The sequence below is a fragment of the Argentina silus genome (assembly GCF_951799395.1).
Source record: "Argentina silus genome assembly, chromosome: 2".
Taxonomy (NCBI): Eukaryota; Metazoa; Chordata; class Actinopteri; order Argentiniformes; family Argentinidae; genus Argentina; species Argentina silus.
Window position 1 is genome coordinate 11,666,574 of NC_139656.1, and position 25,997 is coordinate 11,692,570.

Consider the following 25,997-nt stretch of genomic DNA (forward strand, 5'->3'; position numbering starts at 1 on the left):
CTGATCTGTTATTTCAAGTTCAATGTATATATTTTCGTACTCAAATAAGATACCCAAAACATTTTTATAATGTGAAAACAACATATCCGGTTAGTGTTTGGGTTAATGTGAAAACATAAACCCACAGATGGTCCAGCTCATAGAGGTTTATGCTAATAGTTTTTACGTTGCTTTACTTTACTATGTGAATTAATTTGTAAATAAAAAATGTTTTGCATGGGTATGATTGATGTATTATAGATAATAGCTAGAGAATATTTCATAGCAAGTTCATCTACAGTACATACTTATTGGATAACTATCCATTTGTCCAAAGGGTGGCGTCTCCAAAATCCCTTTTTGGAATACAGAAACATGTTTCCAGGACACCAGAGTTGATGTGGGCAGCAAAATCCCAGTGGTCTCAAAAGCAAACTGATTGTTCCTCAACATAACTTCCCCCATTTCTGTTAGAATTGGAGTCAGGGCTGTGGCCCTCAATTTGCCTCAATTCTTTGTCAGAATACTTGGGCCGCTACTAATATACAGTAATATACAGTATAACGCTACTGTCTCCCCAAATGTCACCTGTGATTTCAAGCTTCAAATAAGGGCATATGGTGTCAATGTTACATATAAGGCCTTCCCCCATGAGAGCGCACATACGCAGTTGTTACCCATCTCCACTTGTGGCAGTGGGCCACATTTATCATATAAAACAATCACAATAGTTTTAGAAGGAAAGGTACACATTTCCTGGCTCAAAACCCAAACCTTTGACAAATACTGTTCTTTTGACAGCTTTTGAGCTCATTCGGACATAGATCAATAAAAATAGCTAATTCAGCCGTACGCTTTCAATAAAACCTGGCAACGGAGCAGACCAGGCAATACGCACTGTCACGTCATGAGTCACACAACATGTTTTCACAGCTGTCTGAGTTCTGCACTACAGGGAGAGAGCTGTATGTTGAGCGAACTCCACCGAACTGCTTTCAATGTATGGAATCACTTGGGAATTTCTTGATTATAGATAAACTTACAATTTAATATATTATTACTTTTTAGAGGCCTGGAGTGCTTAAAGAGTGGGCTAATTCCCCTGCCACGCGTCTCACTAATTGTCCTTACACTCCTTTAATAAGGCGCTTTATATGCGTTTCATAATGATTCCCCCCTTCTAGGGATGTTTACAGTCTGATAGTTTCACTCCGGTAAGAGAGTTTTTATCTGCAGCCATTAAGTTGTGCTTATTGGCTGTGTTTGTGCTTGGAACAGTAGGATGAGCCAATGGCTCGTCAATAGCGCAGAGGGGCCTGTGGGGTTTCTGACTGTGAGCGATGTGGAGGGAGCCAATAAGGAGCTTAGTGGATGAGACTCCAGCAGTGTTCAGTGAGCTGTTTGGGGCCAATTTAGCTTTATGCAGTCAAGCTTAGGCATTGAGCACGTGTCCATAGATGTTATATACATGATTATCTGGTGAAGACTATGGATCTTTACAAACGACAGAGCTAAACTGGTGCTTTATGTCATGCTTCGACGATATAATCAAAACACTTATGTTATTTCTTATGCAAATTAGTGATTCCTCAATGAGTGAACTAGAGCTCTCCCCTACCTCCTACCATTCTAATACTCCACTTCTTGTCACACTCTTGAGGAAAAGTTGCACTTAGGCACACAAAACTTAGATTTGATTTATTTTAATTTCCAGGGTGTAATGTGACAGGTAAAGGTAAAGATTTCACAGGGTATGATGACTTTCTATAGGCACTGTAACAGATGTGATTGCTGAACTCTTAACATTATTTTAAACCTTGAAACTTAAACCTTTAAACATTATTGCAATATAACTGGGCCACTTGCCTAAGAAAATAACAAAGATGATCAAATGAAATGACACTAAAATAAAGGACATAGGTCAAAGGTTACTTGACCTGAGCATCTCCGAAATGTATCTGGTGGATATCTTTATTGAGATTCTGTGACAGAGGTGGAAATCGATGATGGGATGGAGGGATGAAAGAAAGAGTGAAGAGTAACACACAGAAAGCTATGAGTGATGAATAGCAATGCTATTACATTCTAAGGGCATAGATCTTCGAAACATTTGATACTATTGTCCAAAATGGTACTGATGGCCAAAGTGTAATGGACTATAACCAGGGGACAGATACAACAGCCAATAGGATATGCACAGTTCTAGAATGCGTCTCCAAGATTCAACATGTAAAATCTTAGTTAAAGTCTTAAGACAAGACAGAGCTGTCACTCTGTTAACTGTAAGCTTGTTATAACTAGCTTTTTAGCTAGTTGGATCACTTAGCTAATGCTATCAAACATTTGTTGATGTTTCTGTGAGTAAATTTGGCGAGCTAGATCATCTCAGTTAGGGTTAGGGTGTAGTTGTGAACAGAACTGTCACACATTTTATCACAACATTGTAAAACTGGGAATTCTCCTCTTGGCTGATGTATCTGTACCTGGCCTTATGGTGTAAAACGTGAAATGGACCTTAGATCAGTGTCTTGGGACAACTTCATCCTACTCCAACTGCCACCCACCTATCTAATCTCCCCTTCCCGCCCTACCTTATCCCCACCACCACCACCCCCACCCCAAAGCCAAGGTGCAGCAGCCTCCCTCCCCCAAGTATAGCAGCAGCAGCAGCAGCAGCAGCAGCGGCAGAGAGCTCAGGTAAGGTCCCCATAACAGTTAAGGAACAAAAGAGAGAAGAAAAAAGCAGAAAGCAAAGCATGCTGGGATGACTCACACATGGCCGTACCAGACTGAGAATGTCTGCTCAAAGCCGCCGTCATAGCCTGCCTCCCACGACACGTTGACCAAGGTGGAGGAGACCACCGCGTAGACGTTGACTGGGGCGTGAGGGCTTGTGCCTGTAAGGGAAAAGGTGGGCATGATGAACCACAAACACATGTGTGTGCACGCGCACGCACGCAGGCACACACACACACACACACACACACACACACGCACACACGCACACACACACACACACACACACACACACACACACACACAAAAGTCCCAGTGTAGAGGTACTAGTCTACTAGTTTTAACATGGATTTGCATTTTTAAGCCACGCTCAGTTCCAGAAGAACATTCCCCATTACTTTGCCCCATTTGGATATTTAGGATTCATTATTGTAAAATCAGTGTCCCACAAATCCTTTTTTCCTGGTCTTTAAATCTAGCCAATATCTACAGTGTGCTAACTGGTTTAAAGTCCCCATTACAAATATGGTCTCATAACTTTACCATTTTAATTAATCAAGGTCACTCTAAATTAGTGACTAATCTCTGAATCTCTCTTGGCACATATAGAAGCACAGCTAAGCAGCTGGAACGTGAAAGCCGACAGCGGAGCAAGGGAGAGAATTCAGGAAGAAGTTAGGAATCTCAGTTAGTTTAGATTTGTAAATAAGGTAAGACCTGATTAACAAAACGAAAACTAAAGATTTTATATTTTGTAGCTCAACTAGCTGTGTTTTATGCTGTTCAACGCAAGATAGACTCATTTGGCTGGCTGAAGTCTGACTGAGGTCTTAAAGGGGCAGTGTTCTATTTTAGTAAATATAGAAGTGTAAGTTATTTCATCATTAGGCTAACATTGAATATGCTTTATAGGTTTGAGGTCAAACATGGCCGATCACAGCATTTTCATTGAAGGCATTTTGTCTGGCATTTTCCCAGTAATTTAAAATAATGTATACTGTATAGGCCTACCCCTTGATTTTGATAAATATGACTTATAAATATCATAGAGGTAATAACAACTGTCTCACCTTTACATACCTTTACACCTCAAATTCATTAATGTTAATGTATTTAATAATCAGACTAAAATGTAGCAGCATATTTCTCATACTTTTCATGTTTATCCATCTAAGCTGTATATGTGTACACTCAATACCCTTTGATACTGTTTTGTTTTTTTTGCTTGCTCGCTTCACTTTTCTGAAAATGAATTCCGTTAAACAATTAATCAAGTTTGCATGGCCTAATGGTGAAATGAACGAGGAAATCTCAGCTGAAACTGGCATGACAAAAGCACCTCACCATTCTCTATGGTATCTCCAGGCTTTGTGTGTGTCTCAGTGAGGTTTCAGTCAGTAAGGTTTTACATGGTTTTTGAGTTAGTTCATACATCTTCATCTGTCTTCCCTATCTCTCTCCTCACACAATCGCACAAGCACTCAAAATCAACTTCCCTTATCCACTCACTGCACATTTAGAGTAAAAAGAAACATAACTGGCTGAAATTAGAATGAAGTATGAGTCTCCAACATTAGCACCATAGCTAGGTGCAGTCTGGTCTAGGTGTAATATCTGCACACAGGGCCTAGTCTCACTGTGCGAGCTGAAGTCACTCTTTGTGCCTGAGTCATAGTGTGTGTGTGTGAGTGCGCATGTGTGCGTGTTTGTTTGTTTGTGTGTGGCAAACTGCAAAGGTGAAGCTAGGATAGAACTCAATAAAGTCTCTTTGGTGTCATGATGGAGGGATACATTATTTCATATTGACAAATGCAAGTATCCTGTAACATTTGTAACAACTGAACTAAATTGTGGATGAATGAGAGAATTGCAATTACAGTAAAGGGTTAGGGTTGTTTGACTTGCAAAAAAGCCAGTGAAGGGGGTTCAGGGGTTATATTTGACTCTGGGCGCTAACTTTACAAACAGGCATATGAAATGTAATATGTCACAGCACGTGGGAAATCGTTTTAGGAGGAGCCAAGAAAATACACATACTTTTACCTAAATTAAAATTTTCTGACTTGAATAACAATAACATTGTGCAGCACCAGGATGTATATCATACACTGCGTGCACAATTATTAGGCAAGTGAGTATTCTGACCTCATCATTATTTCTATGCACATTTTCCAACTCCAAACCATATAAACTGGAATGCTTATTGGATTTAATCATGTTCAGGTAATATGTATGTGTGTAATGAGGGAGGGTGTGGCCTAAAGTGATTAACACCTTATATTAAGGTGTGCACAATTATTAGACAGCTTCATTACCTCAGGTAAAATGGGCCAAAAGAGATTTAACTGACACTTGAAAGTCACAAATTGTAAAATGCCTTTCTGACGGATGCAACACTCTTGAAATAGCTAAACTATTGAGGCATGACCACCGGAGAATGAAACGTTTTGTTGCAAATAGTCAACAGGGTCGCAAAAAACGCATGAAGAAAAGGAGCAAATTAACTGCGAAAGACTTGAGAAGAATGAAACGTGAAGCGACCAGGAACCCATTATCCTCAAGTGCCACCATATTCCAGAACTGCAACCTACCTGGAGTGTCCAGAAGTACAAGGTGTCAAGTGCTCAGTGACATGGCCAAGGTAAAGAAGGCTGAAACACAACCACCACTGAATAAGATTCACAAGTTGAAGCGTCAAGATTGGGCCAAGAAATACCTAAAGATTTTTTTTTTTTTTTTAAATGTTTCAAAGGTTTTATGAACAGATGAAATGAGAGTGACTCTTGATGGACCAGATGGATGGGCCCGTGGCTGGATCACTAATGGACACAGGGCACCACTGAGTCAGGCGCCAGCAAGGTGGAGGAGGGGTACTGGTATGGGCTGCTATCATTAAGGATGAGCTAGTTGGACCTTTTTAGGTTGAAGATGTACTGAAAATCAACTCCCAAACCTACTGCCAGTTTCTGGAAGATACTTTCTTCAAGCAGTGGTACAGGAAGAAGTCTGCAGCATTCAAGAAGGCCATGATCTTTATGCAGGACAATGCTCCATCACATGCATCCAAGTACTCCACTGCTTGGCTAGCCAGCAAAGGCCTCAAAGATGACGGAATAATGACCTGGCCCCCTTCCTCACCTGACTTAAATCCTATTGAGAACTTGTGAGCCCTTCTCAAACATCAGATTTACAGTGAGGGAAGACAATACACCTCTTTGAACAGCATTTGGGAGGCTGTTGTTTCTGCTTCAACGAAAGTTGATCGTGAACAGATCAAGAAACTGACAGACTCCATGGATGGAAGGCTCATGGCAGTTATCGAAAAGAAGGGTAGCTATATTGGTCACTGAATATTTTTGTAAAGGCCAACATCATTTTGTGTTAGTTATTTGTTACGCTTACTGTAAATGAGAATAAACAAGTGAGTTGGAAAAAATGTATAGTTGCCTAATAATTGTTCACACTTATATATTCCCCTGAGGAAGACAAAACTCACTTTTCCTTTGTTAAACATTCAGGTTTAAGGTTCAATAACATTTTGGATTGACTGAGAGCATGGTATTTGTTCAACAATAAAATGAATAATACAATTTGCCTAATAATTGTGCACGCAGTGTATTACAGCTAAAAAACGTCAAAATGACTGATGTGGGCCTTTAACAGTTGAGTAATGTTTGAGAGTGCGGCTCTCGTACCTATGACTAGGAGGTGCGTGCTGGCAGTGATGCTCGTGGCGACATTGGTGGCGACACACTCCCACTCTCCGTGGTCCTCCTTGCTGAGAGACTTGAACTGTAAGCTGCCTCGGGGGAGGACTTTGTGCTTGCTTTTGCTGGGCTTCCCTACCTTCGCCCAGATGAGAGAGAGGGGGCAGTTAGCACACATACAAGACAGACAGACAGACATAGGAGAGATTGAGGGATCGAGAGAAAGAAACAGAGGGTGACAGATGGACAGGTGGAAAAAGAGGGAGAGAGACAGACAGATTCCATATAATTACATTGATTTTATAACAAAACATATTCTAAACACTTGAGCATGATTGAATTGTGAGTATAGAGCAACCCATGAGGGGAGATAACAATAGCTAATCACACTGTTTTCATTGCGAGAAATTAAGCAGCATCACAATCGAAAAACAGTTGAGGGTCGCTAATGAGCTTCCCTTGATTGTTTCTTTTGTAACAAGACCATTACAATGTAATTAAAACATCATACAATTTACAAAAGCCAGTTATTGTAATCTATCACAACCTTGAAATAGAATTGGTGGATTCTATTGAGAAATTACATGGTAACAATGTGGTCTCTGTCGCTCAGTTGGTAGAGCATGGTGTTAACAACGCTAAGGTTGTGGGTTTGATTCCTGCTGGGCCCATAGATACTGAAACATGTATGCACTCACTGCAATGTAAATCGCTTTGGATAAAAGCTTCAGCTAAATGGTATATATTAACAACAATGACTCGTTATCGTTATTTGATAATAGTATTACAATTGTTAGAATAAGAATGTTATTTTGATCGTATAAATGATAATGCATCGAACTTGACTGTCTGGTAAGTCATGTATTGATGTCAAATGGAAGATTGGCATGGACATTTGAGTCATGGTCCACAGATCTCAAGTTCAGTTTCTGGGCTGCTGAAGGCCGGACCAGAGCAGAGAGGGATTTGGGGGTCTCTTACCTTTCTCCATGTAATATTAGGAAAGGGGTCTCCCTCAGCCTCACAGGGGATGACCAGCTCTCTCCCAGCCTCCTGCCTGTACTCCCCTCCAGGAACCACAGAAAATTTGGGAGGATCCTGCCCAGAGAGTGTCCCCCAATGGGGGTGGAATTAGGCCTGGAAATGGGTGTAGTCGCTAGACTAACTAGCCATATGCAATTTTTTCCATAGAAAAAGCGCTATGCTAGAATGTTTACCTTTAGCACCAGGGGGGCAGGAGGGGACTGTCCCATGGAACCCAGGACGTTGTAAGGCATGCAGGTGTAGGTGCCGAGAGAGTCTTCCGTCACCTCTGCCACACGGATACTCCCGTCTTCCATTTGGCTCCAACCAGGGTACTGAAGGAACAAAGGGTGTCATCACTATCTAGTGTCTGGCCATTCTATACTACAGTATATACAGGTCTCCTCACCAAAGTTACAGCCACCTTGAATAACTGTGATTTTAAAGAACCTTTGGAAATCTTGAAATCCCTAAATCTGGGGCAAGAGATAATAAAAGTGAGAGTGATGAGGAGTGGAGGCCAAAGAACAGCTACAGTACATCCATTCAAGCATAGACCACATCCACAACTGCTGTGATTTCTCCCCTCCAGGTAACTTGAAACAAGAAAATGTCACCTCATATGACCCTAATGAAACTGGAAAGTGTAAAAGAAATGTACCAAAACACCACTGCCATTCTTTCCATCACTTGACTGAGTTCCCTTTCCTCAACCTCACGGTAGACCATCTCACCTTCTCTATTCGGAGAGGGAGGCCATCTTTCTTCCACTTGACGAGAGTCACAGGCGGGTTGGCGTCCACAGGGCAGCGTATAAAGCCCGGCAGTCCGATGGCCACATAGATGACAGATGGCATGTTTACGACACGGGCAGGGTCTGGAGGGCAGAGAAAGCTGCGGTAAAAAATATATTTATGATCACAGAAACATGGCTAGTGATTATCGTACAGCGCTGGGGCTTGGGGAAATAAAAGATTTTATTGGTGTGGGATTGTCGTAAAATTATAAACTGTAAAGTCCAGGAGCAGCTTTCCTCAGAACAGCGGTTGTGTCATATAGACGCATGGGCATGTGTGGAGTGGCTTGGTAAACTAACCACTGAATAGAGAAATAGAAATATAATAAGATTGTGCCTGACCAGGTTTTGGACAATGAGGAAAATGAACAACGATTTCCAACAAGAGACCAAAAAAGAAACTCAAATGTATTCTTGAATTGTTCTTCTGCCAACTACTGATCTGTTGACCTATTAGTGGTAATGGAGGAGAGGAAGCCATGTTAACCTTTTAGGATACAACCACCCCCATTGTCAAAGAATAAGCACAAACCACTTGTGCATCCAAACATGGCAAGGCTGGTTATTTTCAACCTCTCCACTGTTGTCTTCCGTTGTATTTGAGCTGTGAGCCTTTGACTGTGCTTACCCTCTTCAGTATTCAGACAACAGCTCCCTTGTCTTTAGACAGCCCCAAGGCTGTCTAAAGTCATGGCTGATATAACTTTATCTTCTACCAATAGCAGAGCAGAGAGGAGTTGGCACTGAAAGTCAATGCTTTACACTTTAACTGTAACTCTAATTGTCTGCAAGCAGCCTTGACTTTGTCTTGACCCATATTGACTAATAACATACCTTAGCCCCACCTTATTTTGGTATGGTCCTACCAGAGGTTTTCCTGGTAAACAGGGGCACAAATCATTGTGTCATCTGTTAGGTACTCATCCTCCTCTCTTCTCTTCTAATTGTAAAAGATAAAGTTGCATATGCAACATGCATATACAGTATGATGATGTAATCAGGATCACAATGTGGTCACAATATCTGCTCCTCACTCACTTTCTGCCTCGACCCTTTTCAACAGGACAGGTCTCAGTGCAGCTTTAATGTGGATATATTTGCTCTTAGGACATATATTCAAGTATTGTCACCCTGCTCAAAGCTAGTGCACCCACAAAGCTGCTCTCTACAAAGAGCTAATGGATATTCGTGGGGAGCTGGAGCTTCAAAAGGAGCGGTTTGAAAAAATCACTCTCAACATCTTAGTGCTCGGCGAGGTGCCAGAGTCTATTTATAGAAGCAGCAGGAGAGAGAAAGAGAGAGAGTAGGAGACAGAGAGAGAGAGGGGTGGCAGTCTCACTGCAGCCCACAAACACACACAAACACACACTTACTGTACACCACCCCACACACGCACACATACACACACACACACACACACACACACACACACACACACACACACACACACACACACACACACCTTTCTCCCTGTGACACTTAACAAACAAGCAAACACACACACACATGCAGACGTCTTTCTTCCCCCCCTCTCTCTCTCATATATAATCATCTTGGCGTGCTGCAGTGCCGTCAGTAGTCTAGTGGGGCTGCTGTCGCCCACGCTGCCTGCCTGCCTGCCTGCCTGCCTGCCTGCCTGCCTGCCTGCCTGCCAGCCCTACTGTCTGCATCTACAGGTGACGTCACTGCAGAGGAGAGGGTTTCCACAGAGGATGATGTCACCTCTCCCTCCTCCTTCTCTCCCTCGCTTTTGCAGCCACTGCCACACAGCACACATAACCGAGACAGCCGGTGTGTGTGTGTGTGTGTGTGTGTGTGTATTAGTTCATGTGCGTTTGTGTATTAGTTCATGTACGTTTGTGTGTATTTGTGTCCGCATGGCATTGCACTCCAGGGTTGGGCATGGAAGCATGGCAGCCTGCAGAAAGTACGGGTATACACCTGAGAAAGGAAGAGAGGGAGCATGAGAGAGAGAAAGAAGAGAAGAGGGAATGAGGAGAGAGATGGAATTAATTATGTAAGTGTAGATAGACAGGGGGAGGGAGAGATGGAGCTGACGATGTAGGTCCATAGATCGAGGTAGGGCATGATGAGGAGGTCTGAAGGAAAATGAGAGGAGGAAGATAGAGACAGAGAAGAAGAATGGAGAAAGAGAGTGTCCAGCCCAATGAGACACTGTAGTCTATGTATCGTACAGTATACTACAGCATCAAACCTACAAAAATGCAAACCCTGCGATAATAATCACACTACTACAGTACACCATTGCAGAATCACAGCTATCAACAATCACACAGCAGCCAGCTGCTGCCAAAGGCCCCAGTGGCAGGCAACCATTGTAGACAAGAATACCATCCAAGTTCTAAAAATAGAACACAGTGCTATCTTCTCTGCATGCTGGCTACCCACACTAACTTGCTTTGGGAAGTTGATCACTGGCATGTACTAGAGAGAGAGAAATAAAAGAGAGAGAGAGAGAGAGAGCTCTGCAGTCTGACAGAGAAAAAAAGTGGCTGGTCTAACAGATGATGTAATCCTCTCAACTCCTCTCTCACTCTACTGGTGCTGTCCACCTCTGCTCACAATTTTTTTTATTAAATCCAATTTGGAGCCGGGGAGGAGGAGCGGAGGAGAGCGAGGGAATGTAAAATGTCTGTTGCCTTGACGACCCCCCGACGAGTCATCCAATCGACTAGCCGAATTCTCGGCTGGATATTAGGGGTTTTCCACGCTCATCCCTCACTCTATTCATTTGGAATACATTACAGCTGGTTTACCTTTAGGAGTGCCAGCTCGAGTTTGAAAGTCATGAGTGAAAAGGCCAGCACATGATTACCTATTAATTCATCGAATCAAAAAAATAAAATAAAAAGAGAAAAAAAGAAGTGTTAGATTGGTCTTCAAGGTCATGGTTTGTGTGTGTGTGTGTGTGTGTGCTTGTGTCTGTGAGTGCTTATATGCCACTTGGCAGAATTGGCTTGGAGACCAATGTATCCTCAAATCAATTACACTGTACAGTGTGTAGAAAGTGGATGGATTCCTACTCCATCTACACTACATGTACACTGCACACCTAGAGAAACACCTACCAGTATGTGACAAATGTCATATGCAATGTCGATGATGGTGGTTTGTGCATGGATAACAAGGGCTACCATCATCATCATCGTCATCAATATCATCATGATCAAGTAAATAAATCAGTTAGCTGTAGTTGCCAATAAAACAGTGAGTGTCTATCATCTACAGGGACACACTGCATAGATTGGCTAATATTCTCGATATACAGTTAGGTCTGCACATATTTAGACAGTGACACAACTTTCATAATTTTGGCTCTGTACGCCACCACAATGGATTTGAAATGAAACAATCAAGATGCAATTGAAGTGCAGACTTTCAGCTTTAATTCAAAGGGTTGAACAAAAATATTGTATGAAACGTTTAGGAATTGCAAGCATTTTTATACACAGTCCTCTATTTTCAGGGGCTCAAATATAATTGGACAAATTAACATAATCATAAATAAAATGTTCATTTTTAATACTTTGTCGAGAATCCTTTGCAGGTATTAGTTCATTGCCTGAAGATTGATTGCCTGAAGTCTGGAACCCATGGACATCACCAAATGCTGGGTTTTCTCCTTGCTGTGATGCTTTGCAGGCCTTTACTACAGCTGTCTTCAGTTGTTGTTTGTTCGTGGGTATTTCTGCCTTTAGTTTTGTCTTCAACAAGTGAAATGCATGCTTGATGAGGTTGAGATCAGGTGATTGACTCAGCCATTGCAGAATATTCCACATCTTTGCCTTAAAAAACTTGAATTTGGCTGAATCTGAGCAGACAGTATATCCCTAAACACTTCAGAATTCATCTGGCTGTTTCTGTCTTCTGTCACATGATCAATAAACACTAGTGACCCAGTGCCATTGGAAGCCATGCATGCTCATGCCATCACACTGCCTCCACCATGCTTTATAGATAATGTGGTATGCTTCGGACCATGAGCAGTTCCAAGCCTTCTACATACTTTTTTCTTCCCATCATGCTGGTACAGGTTGATCTTAGTTTCATTTGTCTAAAGAATGCTGTTCCAGAACTGGGCTGACTTTTTTAGATGTTTTTTGGCAAAGTCTAATCTGGCCTTTCTATTCTTGAGGCTTATGAATGGTTTGCACCTTGTGGTGAACAAGATTTGCTCTTGTAAAGTCTTCTCTTTATGGTAGACTTGGATAATGATATGCCTACCTCCTGGAGAGTGTTCTTCACTTGGTTAGATGTTGTGAAGGGGTTTTTCTTTGACATATGAAGGATCCTGCAATCCTCCACCACTATTGTCTTCCGTGGACATTCAGGCCTTTTTGTGTTGCCGAGCTCACCAGTGCGTTCTTTTTCTCTCAGAATGTATCAAACTGCTGATTTGGCCACTCCTAATGTTGCCGCTATCTCTCTGATGGATCTTTTTGTTTTTGCACGGTAAGGATGGCCTGTTTCACTTGCATTGAGAGCTCCTTTGACCGCATGTTGTGCGTTCACAGCAACAGCTTCCAAATGCAAATGCCACACTTGGAATCAACTTAGACATTTTACCTGCTTAACTGATAAAGAAATAACAAACTCACACCTGTCCATGAAACTGCTTTTGAGTCAATTGTCCAATTACTTTTGGTCCCTTGAAAAAGAGGGGGCTACATATTAAAGAGCTGTAATTCCTAAACCCTTCCTCCAATTTGGATGTGAATACCCTCAAATTAAAGCTGAGATAACTGTAACTTGATAATGTTTTGGTAAACAGCTAAAATAACAAAAATTGTGTCAGAGTCCAAATATATATGGACCTAACTGTATACAGACTCCTAAATACCTTGTGTTTCATAAAGCACAACATTCATTGAGAACATGAACATGAACAGAACTGAAGATGCACACACAGTTGCAGTGGGACTACTTTAAAGGCGGCAGTGGGGGCACACTCACATTGCACTGTCAGATAGGCGAAGGCAGATGGGGGCCGGCCCAGGCTGTTGCTGGGGCTGCAGGTGTACCTCCCAGCATCCTCTGGCTTCACTTGGGCAATGATGAGGGAGCCGTCGATGAGAATACTGACTCTGCGCTTCAGGTCACTGTAGAGGAGGGAGATGGGTTAGTATTGAGATCAGTGGCACTTCAATGTAATAGATTCAATAACATGTCCTATACACAGACTTCAACTTCAACAACAATACAGTAACTTTAGGAATTAAACACCAGATCATTCATGTCAAATTAAGAGTGGTACAACGGTCAAGTTGGGGTTTGTTCAACATAACACCTTATGACACAGAAACCTTGGTGATCTCTGATATAAGCACAACACTTTCCTTCTAGTATGACACTTCTAGCAGGCTATTATGACAAGATAAAAGCTAATTCTTATGCTATACAGTCATCAAACTCCTTAATTTATTGCCTCTCTCATCTTAATGGTCTCTCCTAAAGAAAGAATAATGAGACTAGATATTGGCAAAATTGGGAATGTAAATGTATTGTAAAGAATAATTCAGTTTAACTTAAAGATCTGTTATTTGATGTTTAGTGGTGCCCCGCCTTTATAATCACTGATTGATATGAATTGAAGCAAATTAATCATACGTAATTTGAATATTAATAGTTAATGTATTATTAGACATATACAATACCTTCTACATGTGCCTTTATGTATGTGTGTGTGTGTGTGGCTGACTGTCCTTTTCCTCTTAATGCTCTACCATGTCTGTGTCTATTGATAATTTTGCTGTCTGTATTTATCAGTCTACCTCCATTAGCTTGTCAGTCTTGTTCTACCTTCTTCTTCTTGTCACTATTGCATACACTCTATCCAAGTCGCTACCTATAGAACTATACTGTGCCGTACTAGAGAGAGAAATCATTGAAAGAGAGGCAAATTGGGAGTGTATCAAGTATTGATGGGGATTGAGCTTTTTATGTCACAGCAAGCAGTATAACATGGCTTGTCTGGTACTATTTCAAGCACTGTTGATGTTCTGCCACCGCAGGGCATCATAATTTCATGTGAAGAGGTGAACACAATAACCCTGGTGACACAATAGCTCTTGTGACACACTCTGTGTAAGGGTCTACTTGGAGAGTTCCTGATTTGCTGTGCATTTTTGTTTGGGGTTGATTTTAGGAATATTTTGTTATGTGTTATCATACTGCATTACTGCACCCCATTTGACATGACAATGTCAATCACATCCTTATAGACTCTGGAACACAACACATACTGTAGGTAATATATTGAACTTTAACTGATTCTGCATTTTAAATTCACTGTGCACAGTAGCTTACGCATCAGTGATAGATGTTCTGTATGCTTCCAACTCTCTTATCTTCAAGCATGTCCACATTGACATAACAATTACAAAATACAATATTTTGAACCAGCACACAATTGATTCAGTCTTCCACATTTACTGCATAGGTAGACATACTTTCATATGTCCGTTCAATCTTTCTGCATGCAGAGACAGCACAATGAAGCCCACATCGACATGACAATGACAGAACACACTCTGACCTTTCTGTATCTTTATGGAGTCTTGAATGCAGCCCATAAATGTAAACTACTGTAAGTCGTTTTTATTAGCTATAGGGCATGTTGTGAATAAGCAGAGAGGACAACTACATTGTCTCTGTCTGAACTGCTTCCTGTGATACAGTGAAAATGTCACAACCCGTAGCGGGAGACGTGCATCCTGTAAGACCTTTCTGGGAGGAACACACCTATGCACACATATATGCATGCATGCACACACACACACACACGCACACACACACACACACACACACACACACACACACACACACACACACACACACACACACACACACACAGGTTGTCTATGGTACATTGAGGAAAAACAAGAGCAATGTGGGGAGACCGTCACAGGGGGGGTTCAACAGATTCCACATTACAAATGGACCAGACAAATTTACACAAACTATTCACATTACAACACTCAATACAGTGTTGTTAGGGAGGTAGAGGGTTGGTGGTGGGGGGCAGGTTAATGGTGAAGCCAACCATAACTTTACTTCTTGAAGAAGACGTTGTCCTCCTCCCAGAACCAGGTGTAGGTGAGGTTGCCGGGGTAGGCTTCGGCCTGGCAGGTGAAGAAGGCGTCCTGTGATATGTTCACTGTGATGTTCTCTGGAGGGGACACGATAAATGGTGGCCCTGGAACAAAGACAGAATGGGGAAAAGAATAACAGAAGCCTGATTTTTTACGTTATTATGTATTTAGACCATATAGACTATACACTGACTGCTTTTGTGAATAGACTGAACAAGGTTCTTGACTTTACTGCATAGTTTCTGACCAAGGTTGAAGTCTATTCTAATTCAAGACATGCACTGTTGAATTATTGATTATGATTATGAATTAATCATGATATAATACTCATTAGATATAATAACCAATTTCTCATTCAGGAAAACATTCCAAAATCACTCAATTAAATCAGATGTGCCCAGTTCCAACCACAGAATAAGGTCAGATGGTGCCACTGTGCCACTGGTCTTAGCGGAGACTAGTAATGATAGAAAATGACCACAGGGGATGAGGTCTCAGTGTGACACTGAGGTGGGATTCCCACAGATATCACTTTACCTCCTACCTGTAGACATCACAATTGGCAGATACACTGCAGAGGAGGGATTACCTGGCCCGTGGTGCAGTACACACACACACACACACACACACTCACACACACACTTATCTGACATCATTTGCGCCAAGACATGGCATATTGCCTTTTTCAAAACAAAGGGTGGAATTATTGCTCTCTACTTTTCACACAAGACGCAAAACACCATACAGGGGACAACAAAATACCAAACAAATCCGGACATCCTGGATGCACCACCAGTCCACAAACAACCACCAGTCCACAGACAATATGAGATATGTAATACATGCAGGTCCAGACATGTACTGATGAGTGACGATTTTCTGCCATCTTCCTTTCGGGCCTAAGCTAAGCTAAAACAAGCGCCTTCTCTTTCATGTCTCTCCAGTTCCCCTCCACAGTTTAATGTGCTTAACTGTCAGTGTCCCCCATGGCGTCTCTATTTGTTGAAAGCCCTGTGAAAGGAGAAGACTACCACTCTCTACCGTTCACCCAGGCAGGGTGTTGAGGGGACGTTTTTGTCTGGGACAAACCTACATCCCATAACTAAGTGTAGGCAGAGATGCAGGGCCTAATAGGATGGGAGTTACATTACAGAGGCGAAAAGTTTTGCTATATTTTGTATACAGCAAAGCATATCTTAATATTAATAATCTGACTCCAAGTAATTTAATTAACACTATGTGCAAAGCATTGTTGAGTTTGTGCTAATTAGTGCATAGTCAAATAAAATGAATCAAATGAGGCTTTAATAATACTGTATACTTACACAATTATTACAAGGAAATACTTCATAGAAAAATGTTACATTCTACCCTCAATGGTAAACAATAGATAGGGAGAGAGGTAGAGAGAGAGAGGGAGGGAGGGAGGGAGGGAGAGAGACAAAGGACAGACCACATGATCTGTTTACTGTACTCACAAACAACACCTGAAGCTCTGACCAGGACACCAAGAGGAAAAGAAAAGAGAAATACTTATCCCTTGAATTCTGCTTATATATATATATATATCTACTGATCACTTTATCACAGTATTGAAATTAGGAGCTAATTGCGAGGAGAACCAACAAGACTGCATCCTATCTATTCTATTCAGATAACACCACCGCATTACCATATTCTTGAGAGAGATCACAGCCATTTCATTTGTCCCATTGGGGAAGGGTCATTTGACGATAGGGGCAGAATTTATGTTTTCCCTCTTCAGAGAGGCTTGTTGGGCTGTAGCCATGTACATACTGTATCTGTACACTATTCACATGTTCTGTATAAATGTAGAGGATATTCATATGTATACTGTATAAATGTAGAGGATGGCTACATTAGCATCGCACAATGATATTGCCTTCCTGAGACTTGAAGAACTGCCACCTCAGATGAAGAAATGCCTTGGCTTTTCTGGGTGACTTGGAGCCGAATGTTAGTTCAAGTTATAGAATAATATTGACATGGTTTTGTCCTCATCAGGAAACACCTATAAACACTTGAGCTATCCTGTAGCTCCTAGGGACTGCTTTTGTTATATAAATTACTCAATGTGGGAAAAATAACAAATGTTTTAACTTCAGTGGCCATATTTTGTGCTATTGGGTGAAACGTACAACGATACACAAACAAACCAAATATAGCTTGCCTCCTGCAGTCTGAGAAGAATTGGACAAGACAATCAAAAGTTACATGGTCTGCCTGTAGTTACAGTAACAAAACCTAAATGTAACAGAACACTGTTCATATCAACGTTAGTGTACAGTAGTTCTCATAACCTTTATTCAACAGTGGAGAGTAAAGAAAGAGAGGAAAATAAAGACTGAATGAGAAAGTAAATGAACAAGAGAGTTAATGGCTGACCATCTAATCTTTCCACTGTGAAGTTTGTCATATCAGTTTATTTTATTTGCACCCAAGCTGGCAATTCCTCTCATTCACATCAACATGTGCACACACATGCAGAAACATTACGTCACAACGACTCACATAAATGTCTCTGTCTCTGCCTCCCTCTCTCACATGCCGCACGCATGTACACACACATGCATGCACATGCTCAAACACACACACTGCAGCTGAGTCCTCTTAAACTATTACTGAAACACGCAAACAAACCATCCCCCTCCTTTAGCCAGCATTGCTGATATTGACTCTAGCCCAATATGTTTTTTCTGAACCGGAGCCCTGGGCCTGATCCTCTAACAGGGGGAGGATTTTCATCTGGAAACCCCATTAAAAAGGCAACCAGGCCAGGCAGTGTGTGTGTGGCAGGCACATCTAGAACAGCTGACTGCTACAGATTGGTTCAAGTTGATCTGGTGACGATCAGTCTCTTTCCAACAGGGTGATTACTTTATCTTATGATGACTAATGGATAGATGATTCACCAAACAAATGTATTTGTTGTAAGTCACTTTGGATAAAAGGCATCTGCTAAATGGCATAAATGTAAAATGTAAATGGGTCACAGAATGACCATAATCCCTTCCCGGGGCATTTTCATAGAGTCAGCATGTCGATCTGTCAATCAAACGGAATCATGTCATCATAACAGGTATGAGCACCTACAGTGGAAGCTCGTCATCTCTCTGTCACTCTCTCTCACTCTGTCTCTTTCTCTCCTCTCTCTCACTGTCACTCTTTCCATCTCTATGGGTGGAATCCTAACTCGAGATAGGGTTAGGGCAGGAGCTAGAGTTAGGGATGGAGCTAGGGTTACACATGCATATCTCAAGTTAGCAATACACCCTAAATGACTATCTTGCCCGGACTGCTCTGAAAACAACCCCTGGGCCATTCTCTAGCCCAATTCAGTGTTTGCAGATTTGAAGGGACTGAATTAGAGTATTGGAGTAAGAATAGCAATATCATGATTGCTCTACCAAACCTTGGTTAATGCACATATCTGCAAATTAATACCAAAATATTCTCTCTCTCTCAGCTGGATATAAACCAGTGCTGTATACCTCCACATGACTGGCACCAAAGAGAGGAGGTCCAGGAGTGACACGCAGAAGTCAGTGTGAGGTGGGCTACCTTGAACAAGCAGGCGTGTGGTGTGGATAGCCTCTCCCTGGGGGCTGTAGGCTCGGCAGGTGTACGCCCCTCTGTCTTCACGACTAATGGACAGCACCGTCAGACTCCCATCAGACACCTGGGAAAGGGAACACACCAGGAGGACACTCAGATTCACAAAGGAAAAAAGTTGAAACCATGTCCAACTGTGTATACATCAGAACAAAGGAAGGAAGGAAGGAAAGGAGAGATAGAAACACATTTGAATAGGGCCCCCTGATTTCACATCCATCACTAATTAAAAGGTAGGGCTAAAAAACTGATGACTCAGGGACTGGAGTTAAAGTAGGATTGGGAGCGGAGCATTTGTCTTGGCATTGATCTTAGTTTGACCTGTGAGGCTCTGTGTCTGTGTGGCTCTGTGTAAAAGAAGGAATGAGGGAAAGGGAGACAGAGGCAGAGGAGTGGAGCGGATAAAACAGTTCAGGTCAATCTCTTTCTCTCTACCTTTGAGCTCACACAGACATGTAGTTTACTAGTGTGAATAAGCTGTGAGATAAGAACCACAAAGGAATCACGTGTCCACCATATACAGTACAGTAGGTGCATTCTCATGCATTTTCAACGGGACCATTCTAATCAGTTACAATGCTTTACTTTGCATACTTTGAGTTGACTTGGAAGGCTTGACAGCCAAACAGAATTAATGTCATGGATGAAAAGTGCAATCTGTTCATCAAAGATGATACGGGATATGGCTGTATTGTGTATTGTATTTTAGAAAAAATCCAATAAAACAACAGTCAGCTTAAAGCTCATTAGAAAGCATCAACTGTACTTGGCATGTGTACTGTAACAACAGTACAGTAAGTACTTTCCTTATACCTAATTTTCTCAAGAAAAGCAATTCATTTAATAATACCAAACAGGCATGTCAAATAGAAGTCAAAGAACTTCATGTTCCAGTGCCTGTCTGATGATTGCAAAGAGGACTGCATGTTCCCTCAGAGACTTTTAACACTAGTCATCCCAAACCGACACGGTGTGACAATATAATGAAATAACTGCCGTTGAGAAACCCATGCCCTCCTCCTCCCCTGCCTTTTCCTAAATGTCTGATTTTAACATAATAGCGTTGTTACAATTTCAAAATCACACAGAAATATATCTGAAAGCATTTTCATGACTACCACAGCATTTTTTGATAGCTAATATCTCCAAGTTACATCCTGAGGCATGATTCACAACTCCTCCCAAAAGGCACCATATTGTTTATCCTCATCAAGGTGAAACGAAACTGATCTTTCAGTTATGAATGGCTTACCCATTTCAATCATAATGAGATGCACACAGACAGAAAAACAATAACAGTTATTAGCATGATCAATGTTTTCAATAAACATCCTATGACATCTCCTCCAGTGTGTGTATGTAGGCTACAGTATGTGTCTGCGTAAAGGCCAGTAATGTTGGTAACAGTACCGAAAGTGGGCAGTCGATGTGTAATGCTGTATATAATGGATGAGACAAACAAACTGTCCTGTGTGTGTGTGCGTGTGTCTGGCGTGTTTATGAAATGTAACTTACAGTTATGAATGGCTTACCCATTTCAACTGTAATGGCGATATCAGCCTAAAGCAGTTATTTGCATGATCAAAGCAATTATATGTAAATAGAAGCCAGTGCCTGTGAAGAACAGACATGCACCCTTTATCACACCTATATTTAGAAATATTTACATACATGTTTTACTCAAGCCGTAATTTTGCTCTCAGTCTATTAGAACCACCATCATTTCTCCACCTGTGTGTGCACACTCATCGAACACTTTATTAGGAACACCTGTCACCTTCTCATGGTAGAGGTGGTGTGGGGAATGTTTTCGTGGCACACTTTGGGCCCGTTAATACCAATCAATCATCGCTTGAATGCCACAGCTTATTTGAGTATTGCTGACCATGTGCATCCCTTCATGGCCACAATTTACCCATCTTCTAATGGCTACTTCCAGCATGATAATGCACCGTGTCCCAAAGCAAAAGTCGTCTCAAACTGGTTTCATGAACATGACAATGAGTTCAGTGTTCTTCAGTGGCCTTCCCAGTCACCGGATCTGAATCCAATAGAACACCTTTGGGATGTGGTAGAACGGGGAATTCACAGCTTGAAAGTACACCTGAAAAATCTGCAGGAATTACGTGATACAATCATGTCATCATGGACCAGAATCTCAAAGGAATGTTTCCAACATCTTGTGGAATCAATGCCATGAAGAATTTAGGCTGTTTTGAGAGCAAAGGGAGGCCCTACCCAGTATTAGTATAGTGTGCCTAATAAAGTGTTTGGTGAGTGTATATAGGCAACAGTAGCCTACAGGTATGTGTGTCTGATTGATAAGAGTACAATATCCATGCACAGGGAGATTACAGACATTTGGAACACTTTTAGGAGGAACTTGATTGCTTGTTATAAGACAGGATATAACATCAACATTTGTTTTGAATGCTGGTTGCATGGTGGAGCATAAGAGCCAACGGATTTGTCTGTGGACTTTACTAACACATTTGCATAAAGTGCATAGCCACTGAAAGAAGAAACGATTTTATGTCCACTCTTACTTTAGCAAATGACTGATGTATAGACCTTCTTGCAAATATGTAGAATTATATGTCATTATTGCTTCAGAATTGTGTTCTGTTTTACTTGTTATAAAGCATATGAAGCGTCACATTTGGCTGCAGGTTTTTTTTTACTTGTTTTTTTTACAGTAGGCTAAGTACAGTTGCACCAATGATGTTTGTCAATGTTATATTCAATATGTGAGCTCTTTAAAATACAAAATGTGATATTCTAATGACTCTTTAATCCGGACTAACACAACCAGTTCACTTTTTGCATGGTATTGAATGGTAATTCAATGATTACACAGATGTCACTCTGGTTACGTTGGTAATGAGGGCTTCTAGTGTTAAATGGCTGGCATGCCACAGCTAAGGGTTAGAGCTAAGCAACCAACGTTAAGAGCATTTGGTATTGATATTAGACTTCATTAGATATTAGACTTCCTTCAAAACTGATTTCATAAACTGGAGATTTCCAAGCAGATGTCGTGGCTTAGTGGTAAACACATATGTGATATTACCCAAAGGTCCTGGGTTTGATTCCCAGGTGTGGCAGTATTCCCTGTCAACTTCCAAACTAGGTCTGGGTTTGATACCCTATCAACTTCCAAACTTGGCAAAACAATTGATGGTCAAACTAAAGTTGAAATTATTTGCTGCCAAAAGGAATGTCCCAAATGATTACATGAAAAACATAAACTGACATGTTCAGTATCATATGTATTCATGTTTATGTAGGGGCTAGGGAGAGAGGGGGAGAGAAAATATAGAAGAATTTAGATAGACATAGAGGGTTTCACTGCTTAATAATGCAAAGCTCCATCAGCTCTGGTATATGTGGTATAGTGAGACCAGGATCACAGGCAGTAAGTGAGATGTAGTGTATGTGTCTGAGTATGCACGTGTGTATTTGTGAGTGTTCTTCCCACGCAACCACAGATTCAGTTTCCGCTGAAGACAAGGGGACACAGATGCATGCCTGTACAGTATTCACACACACACACACTTCTGTCTAAAAAGTCCCGCAAGTTCATTAAGGATGACCTCAGTCTGGCTTTCAGAACCATCACCTCACTTGACACCCAACATCCTAAACCAATCACTGCCGCATCCCAAAAACATGACCGCCACCGATCACATGACATTGCCATCTTATATAAGACAGAAGGGAATAATTAATACATTCATATGGAAATTGGAGAGCAGCCTCCCTCCTCATCAATGTACAATATGACTAGAGACAGAGTATGAGCTTAGCAGACAAAAAAAGAAAGAATCCTTAAGATCAGTATCTTAATCCTGGTAATTATAGTTATCAAACAAAAAGGCGTTAAAATACCCAGAAAAAACAGACCAAGCTTGAGAGTCTTCTTCTGTTAAAAAGGGGGAAAATGTCATGGGCTTTGATCTACAGTACATTTTCTTTAACAGTGTGTGTGCTGTTCATAAACACTGTGCTGTTGCAATGCCTTGGTGCAACATTAATCTATCACTTTAAGCACTACCTGTAATTAAATGGAAAACAAATTGGACACATTTCAAAATTACACCCTCAGAGTTGTGGTCAAAGGCTGGGCAGAGGGTGAAGGGAGTGGCGGGACGTAGAGAACGATGGTTTGAAAAATAGATCACTTAAATTGATGGCTGCGTCTTCTCCTAGGGAGCGGTGAGTAGTAATTGAGTTCATACCCGGGCCAGACATCTACATATATATATATATATACACACACACACACACACACACCGGCCACTTTATTAGGTACACCTGTTCAACTGCTCGTTAGCGCAAATATCTAATCAGCCAATCTCATGGCAGCAACTCAATGAATTTAGGCATGTAGACATGGTCAAGATGACCTGCTGAAGTTCAAACCGAGCATCAGAAAGGTGATTTAAGTGAATTTGAACGTGGCATGGTTGTTGGTGCTAGACGGGCTGGTCTGAGTATTTCAGAAACTGCTGATCTACTGGGATTTCCACACACAACCATCTCTAGGGTTTACAGAGAATGGTCCGAAAAAGAGAAAATATCCAGTGAGCGGCAGTTCTCTGGGCAAAAATGCCTTGTTGATGCCAGAGGTCAGAGGAGAATGGCCAGACTGGTTCGAGATGATAGAAAGGCAACAGTAACTCAAATAACCACTCATTACAACCATGGTATGCAGAAGACCATCTCTGAATGCACAACACGTTGAACCTTGAAGCAGATGGGCTACAGCAGCAGAAGACCACACCGGGTGCCACTCCTGTCAGCTAAGAACAGGAAACTGAGGCTACAATTCGCACGGGCTCACCAAAATTGGACAATAGAAGATTGGAAAAACATTGCCTGGTCTGATGAGTCTCGATTTCTGCTGCGACATTCAGATGGTAGGGTCAGAATTTGGCGTAAACAACATGAAAGCATGGATCCATCCTGCCTTGTATCAACGGTTCAGGCTGGTGGTGGTGGTGTAATGGTGTGGGGGATATTTTCTTGGCACACTTTGGGCCCCTTAGTACAAATTGAGCATCATTTAAATGCCACAGCCTACCTGAGTATTGTTGCTGACCATGTCCATACCTTTATGACCACAGTGTACCCATCTTCTGATGGCTACTTCCAGCAGGATAACGCGCCATGTCACAAAGCTCACATCATCTCAAACTGGTTTCTTGAACATGACAATGAGTTCACTGTACTCCAATGGCCTCCACAGTCACCAGATCTCAATCCAATAGAGCACCTTTGGGATGTGGTGGAACGGGAGATTCGCATCATGGATGTGCAGCCGACAAATCTGCAGCAACTGCGTGATGCTATCATGTCAATATGGACCAAAATCTCTGAGGAATGTTTCCAGCACCTTGTTGAATCTATGCCACAAAGAAGGCAAAAGGGGTCCAACCCGGTACTAGCAAGGTGTACCTAATAAAGTGGGTTAGGGTTATATATCAAATGCCATGATTCTCTGATTATCCAGAAACACCCTAATTAAGTTTCATGTGATACGTTTCAATTTGGCGCTTGACAGTTGACACCTGTCACTTTGGCATATGATACGGTTTGTGTTCAACACAGTAGGGAGTTGTTAGTTGTTTACAGGAACTAAGGCAAAATCCATATTTAGCATAAACAAAGATCTCATCAAGCCCAGAAGATGAATAAAGAGTTTAAAATAGGTTATTCCCCATTTGCGCACAACCATATTTACTTTACTGTCTTATACTAGCACTGTATGAACACTGAACGCTTTCTGAAGAGCGTTATACTTACAATGTTTGTATTACGTCATAGTTTCAACCTCCTCACTTAATGCATCTACTGCAAAATGACAACTGTAATCATTGTACACTAGGATAGAGTGGGAATTCACATAGTTGTATCCTTACTAGAATAAACAAAGGAGTCAAGTTCAAACTGAGCAAGACCAATGGCCATTCAAATACCAACAGTTGACTTTGAGGCTTTGAGGGTGATGCTTCTAGTAACCCATTCTTAAATGCAAGGGGATTAAACAACTACTGTATCTCCAAGACATACAGCAAGGATAAAGGATAAAGGGTGTAGAATACAGGAAGAGGCTAGTGAATTCATATTGGACGATCTGGTCAGGCATGAGTATTTAATGTATAGGTCAGCTACCTCTACATGATGCCTGGTATACTCTGCCTGGTGTTTGACCTTTAACCTTTACAGGGTGGCTGAAAAGTGTCTTATGTGACCTCTAGTCCTTATTCATTGTCCAATGTCTTGCGTCTAATTATTTGTAAAGAAGAAAGGAGATTAGGAAAGGAAGCCACAATGGATGAAATTAATACACCCAAGCATAGATAGATTGGTGGGGTTGGATGGGGTTTACAGAAAGCAAGACCACGGCCAACAGGGTCATTCACAAAAACACCATCATTACAAGATTCACTGGGAGAGAGCGGGGAATAAAGGCCAAATTGCCCAATGCTTCACTGACACCTCCACAGACTCAGACACTCACACACACAAGACTATGAGACAATCCTGTGTGAGGCCAAACAGTAAGCTGCTTCAATAGTGTCAATAGTTCAATGTGTCATTTTACTAGGATGAGGAAGGGGAGGATGGATAACAGCTGACACAAACAAACACACAAACACTGACAGGACCACTCTTCTTTTTAAAAGTCAATACAACAAACATTGCTATATTCTCATCTGTCAAAACGCTGTGAGCAGAGACAGACACAGAGTTGATGCAGTGAGAGGGCAGAGACAGCATTTACACTTAAAACTGGATGCTACATAACATTCCCACATTTAGAACTGCCAGTTACTGTGTAGTGTACTCATGTGTGTCCTACAACATTAGTGTAAAACATGCTTAAGAGCCTCAAACCAAAATTCTCTAATGTTCCCAAAAAGCAAGATATCATTTCCATCTGACATTAATGAATGCCCTGAAATCATCGATTCCATGAAATGGAATGTCATGCGACTGCAATACAAC

At 41.5% G+C, this 25,997-nt stretch overlaps 1 protein-coding gene across 1 annotated transcript in view; it reads right to left on the bottom strand.

Annotated features, from left to right (window-relative positions):
* The window catches only part of igsf9bb (immunoglobulin superfamily, member 9Bb), a gene marked incomplete at both ends in the record, with an annotated part of 129,048 nt that overhangs the window by 31,319 nt on the left and 71,732 nt on the right, over positions 1-25,997 (bottom strand). Inside the window, 8 exons of the mRNA XM_083664980.1 lie at positions 2,753-2,876; positions 6,411-6,561; positions 7,404-7,520; positions 7,640-7,780; positions 8,180-8,322; positions 13,216-13,361; positions 15,316-15,457; positions 18,936-19,053. Coding sequence (XP_083521106.1) covers positions 2,753-2,876; positions 6,411-6,561; positions 7,404-7,520; positions 7,640-7,780; positions 8,180-8,322; positions 13,216-13,361; positions 15,316-15,457; positions 18,936-19,053 — 1,082 coding nt within the window. The remainder of the gene's footprint in view (positions 1-2,752; positions 2,877-6,410; positions 6,562-7,403; positions 7,521-7,639; positions 7,781-8,179; positions 8,323-13,215; positions 13,362-15,315; positions 15,458-18,935; positions 19,054-25,997) is intronic.